At 35.3% G+C, this 15,373-nt stretch overlaps 1 protein-coding gene across 1 annotated transcript in view; it reads right to left on the bottom strand.

Annotated features, from left to right (window-relative positions):
• Positions 1-363: 363 nt before the first annotated feature.
• The window catches only part of LOC103255982 (centrosomal protein of 128 kDa-like), a gene marked incomplete at its 5' end in the record, with an annotated part of 41,176 nt that continues 26,166 nt past the window's right edge, over positions 364-15,373 (bottom strand). Inside the window, 2 exons of the mRNA XM_021710385.1 lie at positions 364-704; positions 7,565-7,757. Of these exons, the coding sequence (XP_021566060.1) occupies positions 364-704; positions 7,565-7,757 (534 nt within the window). The remainder of the gene's footprint in view (positions 705-7,564; positions 7,758-15,373) is intronic.

The following is a 15,373-nucleotide window of genomic DNA, read 5'->3' as shown; positions in this document are numbered from 1 at the left end:
GGATAGAATTAAGTCATTAGACTAATAGAATCAATGAAGCGCACTCTGAGACATTTCGTTTAAGTCCAATGTCCTTTCAGGTCTGATTTCTAGTTTTCTTTTCAAGCTGGTAAATTAGTTTGCAGTTAGGGTCAGTTGCCCCTGGTCTGCTGTGAAGGGCAGTTCAGATTACCCTCCGTTCAGCACTCTGGCCTATGTCTTTATCAAGCTTGTTTCTCCCGTTTCGGTGTTGTTACCTTGAATTGCCAGCAGGTGGTGCTATCTCAGCTGCTCACCCCAGAGGGGGTGGGGCCGGACAGGAACAAGATGGCTGCCTGCCTCAGGGCAGGCAACAGGAGACTTATGGCAGGCGGGCAGGACAGTCTAGGTCCCAGGAGAGGTGGCAGTGATCCCAGCAGATCTTCCCTGAAGGGGTTTGATGTGGATCACCTCGGCCCGGGTGGTGTGATGTGCTATGGCTGTCACAGAGGCTGCGGCAGCAGCGGTAGTGAAGGGGGCCTGCGGCGGCGGTGGCAGCACCGTTTGCGCCGCAGTGACTGTCCAGTCCGTTGCGATGTCCCAGCGGTGGCAACGGCTGAGCTCTGTATGAAGAGCAGGCTGCGATGTTGGGGTCCACAGCCCCCCGGGGCGAGAGTCAGAGACCCACTGCAGATCTCCTTTGCAGAGGGCTTCAGAGACCGGGTTGCCCCGTCGCCATCTTGCCGCTTCCCCCCCGGGGAATAATATTCTAAAAGTTATACTCATTTTACTCATAAGGACTGAGGCTATCTTAGGCATCTATAGAGTTTTAATATCCTTTATTTGCTTTTTTGATAGTAAGTTATTTTGAATTTTTTCACATATTACACTAGGAAGTTAAATCATTGTACAAAAAGGGGCTAGAATTACTAGTAGCAATGTTATAGTGTCCCTAAATGAATCAGGAATCTCAGAGAATACTGTCATGAGATAAATAAAAAAGTAAGTCATTTAATACTGCTACTTAAAATATAATACATAACTGAAATATTAGAAAGACAAATACTGTTACCTAATCTCAGAGTATCATAAATAAAAGGTAAACTACTCTAATGAAATTACTTAATCAACTTCTGTCAAATACTTGCTGTTGTGTCTTTTGGTTATACAGAGTTTAATAAGTACCCAAGTAAAATTCAAAAAAGGGAAAAATAAGTAAATTTGGGCCCATGGCCAGATATCATCTGTCTTTCTAAATCTAAACTTCAAGGGACAATTATGATTTCTTTTTAAGGTGCAAATTTTTTTACCCAATATTATGCTCCACTATTAATTGTGCCCCTTTAGTACTCATTTATTCATTCACTCACTCATTCTCTTATTCACAAATATTTGACATGTCTACTTGTGTACCAGGTACATGGTACCTGGAGATATAGTATTCAACACTGGAGGTACAGTATTCAACAAAACATTAAAAAATCTCCACCTTCATGGAAATTCTATTCTAGTTGATACATATAGCTAAGCACGTTTCTCAATTCTGTGTCTTCCCAAAATTCACTGACACAAGAAATAAGCTATTGCTGGGCCAGGACAGGCCTCTAACTGCTTGCCACACCCATAGCTAATACTAAGGTGAAACTTAAAACTGCTGAACTGCTGCATATTTCCTTCACTGCCTACTTCTTGGCTAAGACACAGGTGTTAACCAAAAACAAACAATTTGAGCAATTAGTCTTCTGCTGCAAAGGTATTATTTTCTGAAGTGACTAGAAGACTCTCTTCCAAATCCTACTACCTGTATTACTTTTCCTTTTATAGCTATTCAAAAGAGAACTCTCTAACAAGGAGGCTTTGACAGTGGCTTATTTCATCCTTAGATGTATATTCCATAAATGATACAAGACAGCAACAGATTCAGGAAGCCTTGTACAGTACTTGCTGCTGGGAATTACTGTTTTTTATACATTATACTTATAGTATCAAGACAGTGGAGAATGGGTGAAGATCCCACCTAGTCTTACAAGCCAAATGAGTCTAACACCTACCCAAAACTGGAAAGGTAAGAAGATCAAATTCATCTTTAAGGTGAAGAAATTTCAGAGGCCATGTCAATTTCTAATAACTCCAAAAAGAAAAATTATGTACACCGAATAGCCATAGCCACAAACCCCCAGTGCCTAGGAAGCAAGATTAGTCCCATTTAAGAAAGAGTCACAATCTCAGTTTAAGAAAAAAAACCAAAATGGCCTTCTATATTTGTTCATATTTCTTAACATCTTATACAGCAAGAATGCAACTATACTATAAAGATGCCACTCCTTCTGAAGACCTTTGAAAAAAGAATCCTTTCAACTTCCACATTTCAGTTTTTAGTAAACCTCGTGGTTTCAAATATTCTTATACTCAAATATTCTTATACCCAGCTACAGTTTACATTTCTTTACTCTTGTCTTTTTTGACACTTATAATACTGAAGAATAATTACTTAACTTGTAAGAGGTCCTTGACATTAACCCCTTGACAGATTTCCACTCCTTTCAGAAAACTTCAACCCAAAACTGCAGGCCCAGAATACCCAGGAAACATAAGAGAACTCAGCTTTATAAATCTAGCAGCACCCATTGATAGAAACTCCGTGTCCCTGGGACTTAGGGTAACTTGGCACGTTACTTAATATGACATCAAATCAAACTAAAAATATCCATTTTGAGAATAGCATTAATTCTAGCAAATAAAGTTTCTCTGTCATATTTCACTTATAGATAGGTTAACTTTGCTCTACGTAATAGATAAGTTTCTAACATGGTGAAAAGAATCAAATATAAATTTCTGTAACAATTAACTTGATACTTCAGAAATATCAAAACGTAATCATCAGTTTTGCTATCCTTCACCTCTTCTATATGTACCATTGTAAACCAATGTTTAAATAATTATGCAGATAAATCCTACAGAGAATCTCTCTGACTCCTGTCTTCCCTGTGGAAATCTGGCTTTATTTTCAAGACTCAAATAAAATGACACGTTCTACAAAAACAGTCCCCATATGGACCTCAACAGAAGTAATCAATACTCTTCTTTTCATGAAGAATATGTTGCTAATATTTCTAGTAACATATTTATTTCATTATACCTTATAACATTCTTATAAGTCTGTAACTTTTAACACCATTTACTTAGTAACAGATTAAAGTACTCATTATTTCTGAATCCATAGACAGCACAACACAACATCTTACACACACAAGACAAGAGATTAACATGTTACTTCTCTGTTACAGACATTTGGGCTTTCACAACATTGTTTTTTCTCATTATGATGTTGAGAAATAGGTTAAAAAAAAGTGCCCCCTCTTTCCCTCCCACCAAATCAGCTACACCCTGACTTACCTATTTCTCCCAATAGCAAAACTATAGGGACTTTGGAACCCGCTATGAGTCTCCCTCTCCCTTACCTACAATGCCTTGTGCTAAGTCCTCCACAACATATTTTGCACTTGTTGCCTGTTTGTCAATTCCACTACCAAGGTTCTTCTTCAGTACTTCTTATCCTTTTACAGAGAATCTATCAATAGGCCCCTAACTGGACAGAGTCCCACAATCAACGCTATGATAGAATCTAAAAACAGTTTCAAAATATATGAGGCAAAAGAAAAATTCAGTGATACTTGGATATTATAATAATCTCTCAGTTAATGATAGAAATAACAAAAAGTTCATAGGGATATAGGATATTATGAAACAATTTGTCATATGACATTTCTAGAACATTTTACAATAGATGCAGAAAATACCTTATTTTTCAAGAATTTGAAAAATTCAAAACGATAAAACAAATTTAGGGCTATAAAATAAATCACAACAAATTTCAAAGAATTAAAATCATAGAGAGTACATTCTATGACAAGAGTATTAAACTAGAAATCAGTAATGATAAAATACCTAGAAGGCTCTTTACATATTTGGAAATTAAGTAGTACAAGTCTAAAAAAATTTAAAAATACACAATGGTTAAAGAATAAATCACAAGAGAAATATTTTCTAATTCAAATTAAATAATAATGAAAACATAACATGGCAAAATTTGTGGAATGTACTTAAATTATTACTAAGGTGAAAATTTATAACTTTAAATGGCTGTATTAGGAAGAAAATATGATAAAATACAAATGCCAATGAAAGGAAGCAAGAAAAAGAACAAATGGTACACAAAGTAAAAGCAAGGAAATAAAAATAATGGCAAAGATCAATAAACCAGAAAAAGACAAACAATAGAAAAAAGTTAAAAATCCAAAGTTGTTCCTTTGAAAATATTAATAAAATAAATAAAAGCTTCAGTAAGACTTATAAAGCAAAAAAAAAAAAGAATTACCAATAACAGAAATATAATAGGAGGTATCAATATAGATCTTATAAAAATTTAAAGGGTTAAAAAGGAGATAGTATAGAAATGTTATGGCTCTCACTCATAGAGCAGACCTTGAACATCCATCATAATACTATAAGAAAAGGACTGACAGTGGTGGGAAACTATGGGTGGGGGAGAGAAAGGGAGGTGGGATTAACAGTATTCAATATCTGTCTTGGGACAGGGAGACACCCCTTATCAACAAGGGTGCCTGAACGAAGCACATTTGTATACCTAACCCTTAACTGTACCCCACAATATCAAAATAAAAAATATTGATAAAAAAAGAAATGTTATGCCAATAAATTCAACATCTTAGATGAAACTGGCAAATACCATGAAAGGCACACATTAAAAAAAAACTAGCCCAAGAAGAAACAGAAATTCTGAATGGCCCCGTATGCATTAAATAATTTAAATTTGAAATTAAAAACCTTCCTAAAATGAAAACCACAGACCTGGATGACTGTCTTGATGAATTCTACCATACATTTAAAAAACAATAATACAAACTTTACAAAAATGCCCCCCAAAACTAAAAGGGAAAAGTCAATTCAGCTTATTTTATACGGTCATCATTACACTAATATTTAAATCAGATGAAGATATTACAAGAAAAGACACTAAAGATCAATATTCTTTATGAACATAGAAACAAATATTTAGTTCTTGTGGATGTCTCCCCAATGACGGCTTCGTATGTTTATAATGCACTATTGCATCTTAAAACAATTAATAAACCAAACTCAGTCATATGTAAATGGGAAAATACATTATGTCAATGTAGAGTTTACCCCAGGAAAGTAAGGTTAGTTTAACATGTACTAGAAGTCTCCACTAGTTGATTAAGGCAAGAAAAAAAGCAAATCTGTCTTTATCTGCAAATAATATGATCATGTTCAAGGAAAACACTAAGTGCTAAGGATCAACAAGAATAACAATAAAAAGCTACTAGAACTAATAAATAATCTCAGAAATATTGCAAATACAATGTTAATAAACAAAAAATATTTTTAATAGTAAAATACTGCTAGAATTTGAAATTTTAAAATGCCATTTATTATAGCATCATAAATCACAAAATGTTAGGAATAAATAGATAAAAATGTGCTGTTTGCTGGAAACTAAAAACATTCATGAGAAAAGTTAAAAAAGACCTAAACAAAAGGATAGATCCCTATGTTCATGAAAAACTAGAAGACTAGGAATCAAAATATTCATTCACCTCATACTACCCTATCAAAACAGCAGTAGGTTCTTTCTAAAGAATTGACAAGGTGATTCTAAAATGTACAAGGAATTAAAATGCTTTATAAAGTGAGTAAAAACTTATCATTAAATTCACAAAGTAGAAATAAAAGCAATCACCTTGAAAGACAACAAATGTTTTAGCCTTACCTCCTAAAGCTAGTTATTTTAATATAATTAAGTGCACAAATATTTAGTTCTTGTGGATGTCTCTCCAATGACAGCTTTGTATGTTTATAATGTACTATTGCATCAATACATCTACAAAGAAATAATCTACAGGGTAATTGTATTAATAATATTTACTAAAAATATAACTGAGTTGTAATCTAGTGTTAATTAATGAGTAGTCCATGACATGTATAGAGGTCATATAGTATTTTATCCATAAATTCCATAATTCAATGCTGTCATAAAAATACTAGAGCACTCTATGATGTATACTAATGGCACAATTTATATCTTTGCAGTACAGCAGCAGTTCTCAAAGTGTAGTCTGTGAACTGCCTAAGACCTCTTAACAATAATACAAAGATATTATTTGCCTTTTTTTTTTTTTTAAATTAGAGACAGAATTTTGTATGTTGCCCAGGCTGGAATGTAGTGGCATATCCACAGGTATATTCACGATCATAGTGCACTGCAGCCGCAAACTTCTGGCCTCTTGAGTAATTATTTTCCTTTTATAATTTCTCATGAATATAAAGTATGGTTTCTCCAGAGGTTACGTGACATGCACTATAACAACAGATTAAACACAGAAGCAAAAATGAGACTGTCTTCTTTTAAGCTAGCAATGAAAAAGATTTGAATCTGAAATTTAAAATTTTGCAATAATGCAAAACAATGTTACTTTTACGGCTTATCTTGTCTTAGAAAATGTTTACTTTTCATGTTAACATGTAATGGGTTTATTATTATTTCAAATGAAAACATAAATGTTTAAATTCTCAGTTTCAATTTTTAATATGATAAGTGTTGATATGCATAAACACATTTATAAAAGTTCTTTGGATCCTCACAAATTTTTAAAATGTAAAGTGGTCCTAATTACCAAAAAAAAAGGGAGACAGAGAGAGAGAGAATCAATGCAGTATAGTAACAAACAAGCGGTACATGCAAGGAGAATAATCCAGATTACTAAAATGAAAACTAGAAAATGTATTTTTAAAAGGGTTATCACATATTAATGTTAAGATTTTTCTCAGGGGAACCCTCTATTAAGCCTGTGTCAGTTCTTAAATTAATAAGATTCACCAATTAAAAAATGGCCTAAGGCTAACAGAACATGAGATACATGATTTTCTTTTGCTTCTTCCTGTCATGATGTATTCCTAGCAAAACAAAATGGAAAAGTAGCCTTCCAAGCCTCTTGTCCAACTTTTAAAGACAGGTACTGCTTCCATATTAAACCCCGGCCCCTGTTCTCCCAAACTCCTTCCCTCACTCTATTGTTTTCATCATTGTGAGCAGAATCTCGAATATATTATGGAATTCACCTATTTGTTACATTTATTTCATGTCACCCCACCAATAGAACGTAAACTAAATAAGGGTAGAGTTTTTTCTCTGCTTTATTTACCAGTATACCCTCGGTGTCCTGAACAGTGCCTGACACAAAATAGGCACAAAATAAATATTTGTTGAACGCATTAATGGATCACTAAAGTAATTGTTAACTTTGGCACTGCACCAGGAGAGAAGCAGCATGTTTTATCAAATTAATACCTCCACAAGCCAGTAGATACAAATGCTATGTACACAGGAAGGGCACTGTGGTTGGAGTCCCAGAAAGAAGAGAGATAAGAAGATAGACAGAGATAAGGAAAAAAAGACAGATTTGGGAACAGTCCAAACCTGAGGTAGGAGAAGTAGGTTTTTTTCTAATCCTAGGATTCCATAAATATAAAAAAAGAAAAACCAAAGTAAGAGCAGCTAACACACCTCTCTTCTCCCGATGTATTTCGTCAAGAAGCAGCTCTTGCCTTTCTATCTGCTGAAAGAGACACTGGAGCTCAGATTCCTTGTTTTGGGTCAGGTCCCTGAGTTGCTGTCTGGAGAGCATGAGCTGGTGTCGCAGATTTTTCTCTCTGTTTTCTCTCTCTTTCAGTTCTTCACAAAGCCACTGAAGTTTAGTCTAAAAAAGAAAATCATTTATATCTAATTTTTTTACAAAAACAAAACAAAATCCCAGAAAACAGAAGCTTTATAAAACACTGGGAAAAAATAAAGTAACATTATCATAATCTAAGCAAGTATAGACAATAATTACCAAATTGAAGTAACATTTTAAAATACTCATGATTAAATATACATAATGTTTTATATCAGTTAAAAGTTGGTTCAAAAATTAAGCCCTGATATTCTAAGATTTGATAATATATTTAATATACTCTATCTTCTTTTCTTTCTTTAGTCAGGGTCTCACTCTTTCGCCCATGCTGGAGTGCATGATCATGGCTAATCAGTCTTGAATTCCTAAACTCAGGCAATCATCTGCCTCAGTCTTCCAAGTAGCTAGGACTACAGACATATGCCACCATGCCTGGCTAATTTTTTTAATTTATTTATAGAGGCAAGATCATGCTATGTTGCCTAGACTGATCTTAAACTGCTGAGCTCAAGCAATCATCCCACCTCGGCCTCCCAAAGTACTAGGATTACAGGTATGAGCCACCACAACCAGCCTCTGTTACCTTTAAAAAGGCAATCATACAGAAAAATTTGGCCTATTAAATTTTTTATCAAATTACAAGTTGTCCCTTGATTTTATATATGTACACACACACACACACACACACACACACACACACACACACACACCCATCAGTCAAGCTAATCAGGTAGCCGTAGACATTCTGTATGAGCTGCAGAAGATTACGTTAACATTTGTCCACAATTAAGAGACTAGGAAAGTTAAGACAACTCTTTTTCATGGACTCTGATCTCCACCTATCTTTAATATTTTGATATCTAAAGCAATAATGGGAAAAGAATATTTCTTCTCCCTTTCAATACCGCAGAATGAGGTCTGGTCTCAGGATCTTCCTAAGTAACGCTACTCTCCAATCCTAGTTGATTAAACAATCTAAATCCATATAGAAGCAAAATGAGGGAAGCAGCAAAAGGGAAAATTAGGTTAAGATGTGGCATCCCTGAGCAACATTAATCCCAGGAAAATTTTAGGCCTCCAGAAGTCTAGGAGCTTCTTGGGACATATCATAATCTATAAAAGGGGTTGTGACAGAATAGTTCACCCTGTGATGATGGGGGACTAGGATATGCCCCACAGACTAGGAGCTCCCCACATACATCAAGTTTCAAACACTCCCAGCACCAAAGAGGCATAGCCCCTTTGGTCAGAAGAAGTCTAGCAAACACTGCCTCTGTGACATAGAACAAAAACTACCATGAGTCAAATTATAGAAAAACTTATGACAGTATTAGAAGGCAACCAATGCATAATATGTGAATGTGTTGGCTGAAGGAAAAGCATACTTTTGAAGATAAAATCTAAATCATAATTATTAATATAAACTCTCATCTAAGACAAAGGTGGAGTTTCATAGCAGTTCCTCTTCCAGAATGATGGCATAAAGAGATCTTTGGAACTGGTCTGTATAACTACTAAAAGTGTTGTTGTTTTTTGTTTTTTAATCCAAGATCCTAAAAATTTTCAATAGCCATACAGCAAATGAAGAAACATTCATCAAGAAACTGTATTAAGCCAGGCTTGGTGGCTCAGCCTGTAATCCCGCGCCATTGGGAGGTTGAGGTGAGTGGATTGCCTGAGCCCACGGGTTCGAGACCCGCCTGGGCAGCAAGACCTCATCTCAACAATAAAATCACAAAATCAGCCGGGTGTGGTAGCGCATGCCTGTAATTCCGGCTACTTGGGCTGAGGCGGAAGGATTGCCGGAGCCCAGCAGGTCGAGGCTGCGGTGGCCAGGAGCGGCCATTGCACTCCGGTCTGGGCGACAGAGTGAGACTCCAACTCAAAAAAACAAAAACAAAAAGAAAAACAAAACAAAACAAGAAACTGTATTAAACCTCATCAATGGCACTTGAGACATGACTGACTCTCTCCTTGCCACCTTCAGTGTGACAAAAGCTCCATGCAGCTCCTTTTTCCAGTCACTGTACTTGTTACTCATTATACTTTAGTTAACTGATGTACTGTTTGAAAATTAAGGACAAGCCGGGCTCAGTAGATCAGCCTGTAATCCCACGCTTTTGGGAGGCTGAGGTGGGTGGACTGCCTGAGCCCACGGGTTCAAGACCCGCCTGGGCAACTTGGCGAGACCTCATCTCTACAATAAATCAAAAATCAGCTGGGCGTGGTAGCGCGCGCCTGTAATTCTGGCCACTCGGAAGGCAGAGGCGGAAGGATCGCCAGAGCCCAGCAGATCGAGGCTGCGGTGGCACTCCAGTCTGGGCGATGGAGTAAAACTCCAACTCAAAAAAAAAAAGAAAAAAAGAAAAAAAATAAGGACAGACATACAATAAACCACCACAATTATAATACAAGTAGGAAAGTGTCTGAGTTAAGATGTATCATTCTCATTGGCCAATCTTTGATAATTCAAGTGCTCAAGTAAATATATTAGCTCTGCATCATGTCATTATTTTAATCTCTCTCTTTCCCATAAGATTTGAATGGCTTTTGGATCAGGGTAGATGCAAGTTCAAATTATATCTTTCTAAACAATATCTATACAATCTCTATCATCTCTAAGAGTTCATATCTCCAATTATAAATTGGCTTATTATGAAGATAGAGTAGAATAAGGTTTTTAAAAGGTACATCTTATGGTGTGAAATATCTTACACTTAATAGATACTCAACTGGTGTTAGCTATTATTATTATGTACTGCCTTTTTTGGTAATATGCTCATGATTACCTTTACTAAGGCAAGAAGGGTGGAAATGGAGATGATGGTAGATAGTCAAAATTTATTCTGCTTACTTCTGTACTGCTAGGATTTCAAAATGAGAATGTATTCAATGCATTATGTCATAAAAATTATTCTAGACAATTTAATATTATAGATCATTTTGAACAATGGCTACAAAGCATCATTGCTTAAGTCATTAACTTATTAATTAGGCAAAATAAGAGAAAGTTCACACACACTATCACTGCTAACTTCTATATTAAAACTATAATCTGAATCTACAGATAGACCAGATCTTTTGTCTATAGACCATCTCTTGTCTCCTCACCAAATTATACCATTTTCTCAGAAAAAAAAATTACACCAAAAAGTCCCAGAGCGTATCATATGGTTATTACTATGATGCAAGCAAAAAAGGAGACACTAGATCTAGTTTCTTGAAAAGAAATAATCAGTCAAGCACTTTTTCTGTTTATCTGGCACTTCAAACACATACACATATTTATCCTTGTATATTAAAGAATTTGGTATACTAAATCCTCAAGATTTTCTCCAAGAATGTTAAAATACTCTTCAATTACAAGTTCCTTGGGAGTGGGTATGTATGTGTTCACGCACACACATACACAAAAACACTACAACTAAGTACAGTGTTCAGTACATAGTAATGATCCAACACATACAACTAAATGAGATGCTGTTTATGTTCTGATAAAGAGGTAGCAACTGCATTTAAGTAATAAAACAAAAAAAGAAAAAGATATCTTGAAAATAAAAATCCAATTTTTTTTTTTGAGTATTACTAAATTAACAAAACTAATGAACATTCAAAAGTCACACATTTAGAGCCTGAATACTATCAGCTTGGATTACCAAAATACAGTCACAAAGAAGAAGGAGAGCCTGGCATGTGAACATATTTCCAGTCAAGGCAACTCTGTGCAATTGAGGTATGGCCCCAAACAACAGTTTTGAAATGGCATTTGAAATCTGATTCTCTTCAACCAATTTTGTACTTATACATTACTTCACCAAGTAGCTTCAGGAATCTAGACATTAACCATTTCACACACTGGAGGAGCTGGGCAAAAGCAAATCTATAAACCTCATCTTTACATCTCAAAATCAAAGTGCCTAGAGGCTAACATACATTTCCAAACTTATTTCACCACTGCCAATGGAAATATACTAGCTCTCCAAAAGATCTGTCTGAGAACAGGTACTATTTAATACTATCACAAATGTTAGATGTCAGAATATTAAACTGATTTATTAGTATGAGAGAGGTAATTATCACTGTATAACAGAGAACAGAATGAAACAACCTTGGTGAACATAAGAAATACATATGCCAGAATGAAATTTAAAAGTGTGATAAAATGGAAAGAATGCACTTAAAAAAAAAACACACAACGAATATAAACTAATAAAAGGTATGAGGTTCACAGTTGACCTCAAACTATACAAGTTGCCTTATGAGAAAAGTAAAAAAAGAAAGTCAGTTTTTCAACCTCCTATCAATAGGAAGACAACCTGTTCTAGTAAGAAATCAGCTTTAAATAATATTGTAGGATTTAATTTGACTGGTATGCATCAAATATGGCAAATGCACATAGCTACAAGAGCAAAGAAAATAAAAGAAAAGAATATATTATTTTTTGAAAAGTGCCACTCATTCAGGCTATTGTTTTACTGTTACATCTAACTACACATGGATACAAAAAATATATTCATTTCTCTTAAATTCACCCTAAGAAAATAACAGTGCAAGCATAGTGATCAAATGTAATGCTTTTCCTCCATGTTGAAAAGCAATAAACATGGTATGGACTACGTCAAACCATAGTGCAGTTCCTCCTTCTAATGTAGTCAAGTCCATGTTTCTTCACAGTTCCAAATGTTTTCTACCACATAAGAATGAAACTCTAGTTTTATCAGGTACTGTAGTTATATAATTACCTGATTTTTCTAAAGTCTATTATGAATTCAACTTTTAAAACCCATGTTATCAGCCGGGCTCGGTGGCTCAGCCTGTAATCCCGCGCTTTGGGAGGCTAAGGTGAGTGGATTGCCTAAGCCCCTGCGGGTTCGAGACCCACCTGGGCAACTTGGTGAGACCTCATCTCTACAATAAATCAAAAAAATAAAAATAAAAACCCATGTTATCAAAATAAAGTGAGTTCCTCGGGGTTACCAGTTTGATCTTTTAGTTTAATCTCTTTTTACCCAGTGATTTAACTGCAATTTTTTTTTTAAACTTCACATTTCCCCATCCTCAATGCTTTCCCATCTGCTGCATCCTAATCTTTGACCTGTGGTCACCACTGCTGCTAAGAGGTGCTACTGAAGAAACAACAAATTTTTGTCCTAACAAGAATTCTATTGGTTCTGAAAAAAAAAATAACAAAACAATTCCTAAAACAAAGTGTTAATCAGGTTTGATATGTGTTAAGAATTGAATCATGTCCCCTAAAACTTCATATGTTGAAGCCCTTCACCCCAAGTATATTTGGAAATAGGGCCATTTAGGGAGGTAATTAAGGTTAAATGAGATCATATGGGTGAGGACATATAAAAGATACCAGAACTCAGTCTTCCGGTAGTGCAGAAGAAAGGCCAAGAAAAGACAAAGAGAGAGGGTAGCCATTGACGAGGAAGGAAAAGAGGTCTCACCAGCACCAAACCTGACATCTTAATCTTGAACATACAACCTCCAGAACTGTGAAAAAATAAATTGTTGTTTAAGTCACCCAGTGTATGGTATTTTGTTATGGCAGCCTGAGCAGACTAATACGGGATGGCCTATGGCCTACTTTATTCCTATGAATACTTTACTTCGTTGTCAAACAAAATTAAAAACAGGCTATAGTTAGATGCCTTTTATGAATTGAATATGTATGTAGAATATATTATTAATCCTATGAAATAAAATATCAACTTATGGAAATTTAATCAACCAATAATCAATTATGAGAATTATTATTTGTTAGATAAATATCCAGCACCTTCATTAAGTAACTTGAAGAAGTAGCTTGGAACACACTATAGGAATAACTTTCAAATAATAATTAGCTGGCAAGGCTATTAATCACAGAGCAAAAACCATTCTATTAACCATTCACGAGAGTATTTTACAGATTATATAATAGGCTCATTTACTTAACTACATTGACAAGTATTGCTAAATAAACCAAAATTGAGGAAGAACTTGTAAATAAGGCAGATTTTTTACCTTTATAGCTGTCAACTTGCAATTAGGTGGGAATATTCATAAGTATCTAATGTAAAAATGATCTTTTTCATCTGTGAGAATCTTCTACTGAGACTTAGAGCAATAATATACTAAAGTCACTAAGAAATAACTCAAAGCTAAAAACCAAGGAAAACAGAACATCTGAATAAAACGATCATAGCTTATAGAGTTAGCAATAATATTATGACCCAGAATTCTGTCGCTTTAACTATCATACTTTCATCACTGAAATTCTAAAAACAATTTTGAAAGGAAATGTTTGTATAAGAACCAGGGATAAGCCGGGCTCGGTGGCTGAGCCTGTCATCCCGAGCCTTTGGGAGGCTGAGGTGAGTGGATTGCCTGAGCCCGTGGGTTCGAGACCCGCCTGGGCAGCGAGACCTCATCTCTACAATAAATAAAAAAACCAGCCGGGCGTGGTAGCGCGCGCCTGTAATTCCGGCTACTTGGAAGGCTGAGGCGGAAGGATCGCCGGAGCCCAGCGGGTCGAGGCTGCGGTGGCCGGGAGCGGCCACTGCACTCCAGTCTGGGCGACAGAGTGAGACTCCAACTCAAAAAAAAAAAGAACCAGGGATAAAGAGGATGGCAGTTCTTTGGAATGTACCAGGCCGCCAAAATAAGAATTAAGCTAGAACTGTAAAATTCAAATACAAGTCAACCTAAAAATATAATTACCATTTTTTTAGTAATACTTTTCCCACATTTCTACTTTGTTATGAATATAATAAAAAAGAAAGTAAAAATATCTCCATAGTATTACATATTTTAAAATATAAAATAATTTTCTCCAGTTAAATTAAGTGTATTCCATGTAAACCATCTAAAGTATATTCCCAATAAATGAATCAAGATGCTGAGTATATCAAGGATACCTGCATAAAGAACATTCGTATACCTAACCCTGAATTGTACCCCACATCTTTAAAATAAAAAAAGATACTGAGTATAACATTTTTATTTCTGTATCAGAAGGATAAAATACTAGATGATTACTCACTTCCATCAGCAAGAAGTAAATACTCTGGGCCTAATATTTCTCACACAATGACTGTTTTAAAAAATCCATATCACTAAAAGGCAATTTTCATAAATGTAAGGTTTATAGTCAATTGTAGATTATACAAACAACAGAGAAAAGCGATGACAAGGCATTCAGGGACATGAGTTCTAAACCCTTCTCAGTAACAACTTAGCTTTGTGTCCTCAGGTAAAACTGAAAACTCGCTCAGCCTCAGTTTTCTCATCTACAAAATGAGGAGGTCAAAATACATGATCTCTAAGGAGGCCCAAACTTCACCTGTATGATGATCACTTGTATACCCAACCCTGAATTGTACCTCACATCTGTAAAATAAAATAAAATAAGTTGCATCAGTAGTACAGTCTCAAAAAGCAAATGCTTATCAATGCCTAGAACACATTTTACTATAGAAAGTGTGACTCTTTGGGCTGATGCCCACACAGGACAATATAGGAAAAGTCCCTGAAAATTTGGAAGTGTACTTCTTACCCATATAATCTCAAAGTTTATAGCTCCAATCATGTAAGACCAACACTGAGGAAATAATATACTCACTGAAATCTCATCTGCTTGCTACTTATTT

Source organism: Carlito syrichta, unplaced genomic scaffold (assembly GCF_000164805.1).
Source record: "Carlito syrichta isolate Samal-C Ts95f unplaced genomic scaffold, Tarsius_syrichta-2.0.1 Scaffold288799, whole genome shotgun sequence".
Taxonomy (NCBI): domain Eukaryota; kingdom Metazoa; phylum Chordata; class Mammalia; order Primates; family Tarsiidae; genus Carlito; species Carlito syrichta.
This window is presented reverse-complemented; position numbering and strand designations above follow the sequence as displayed.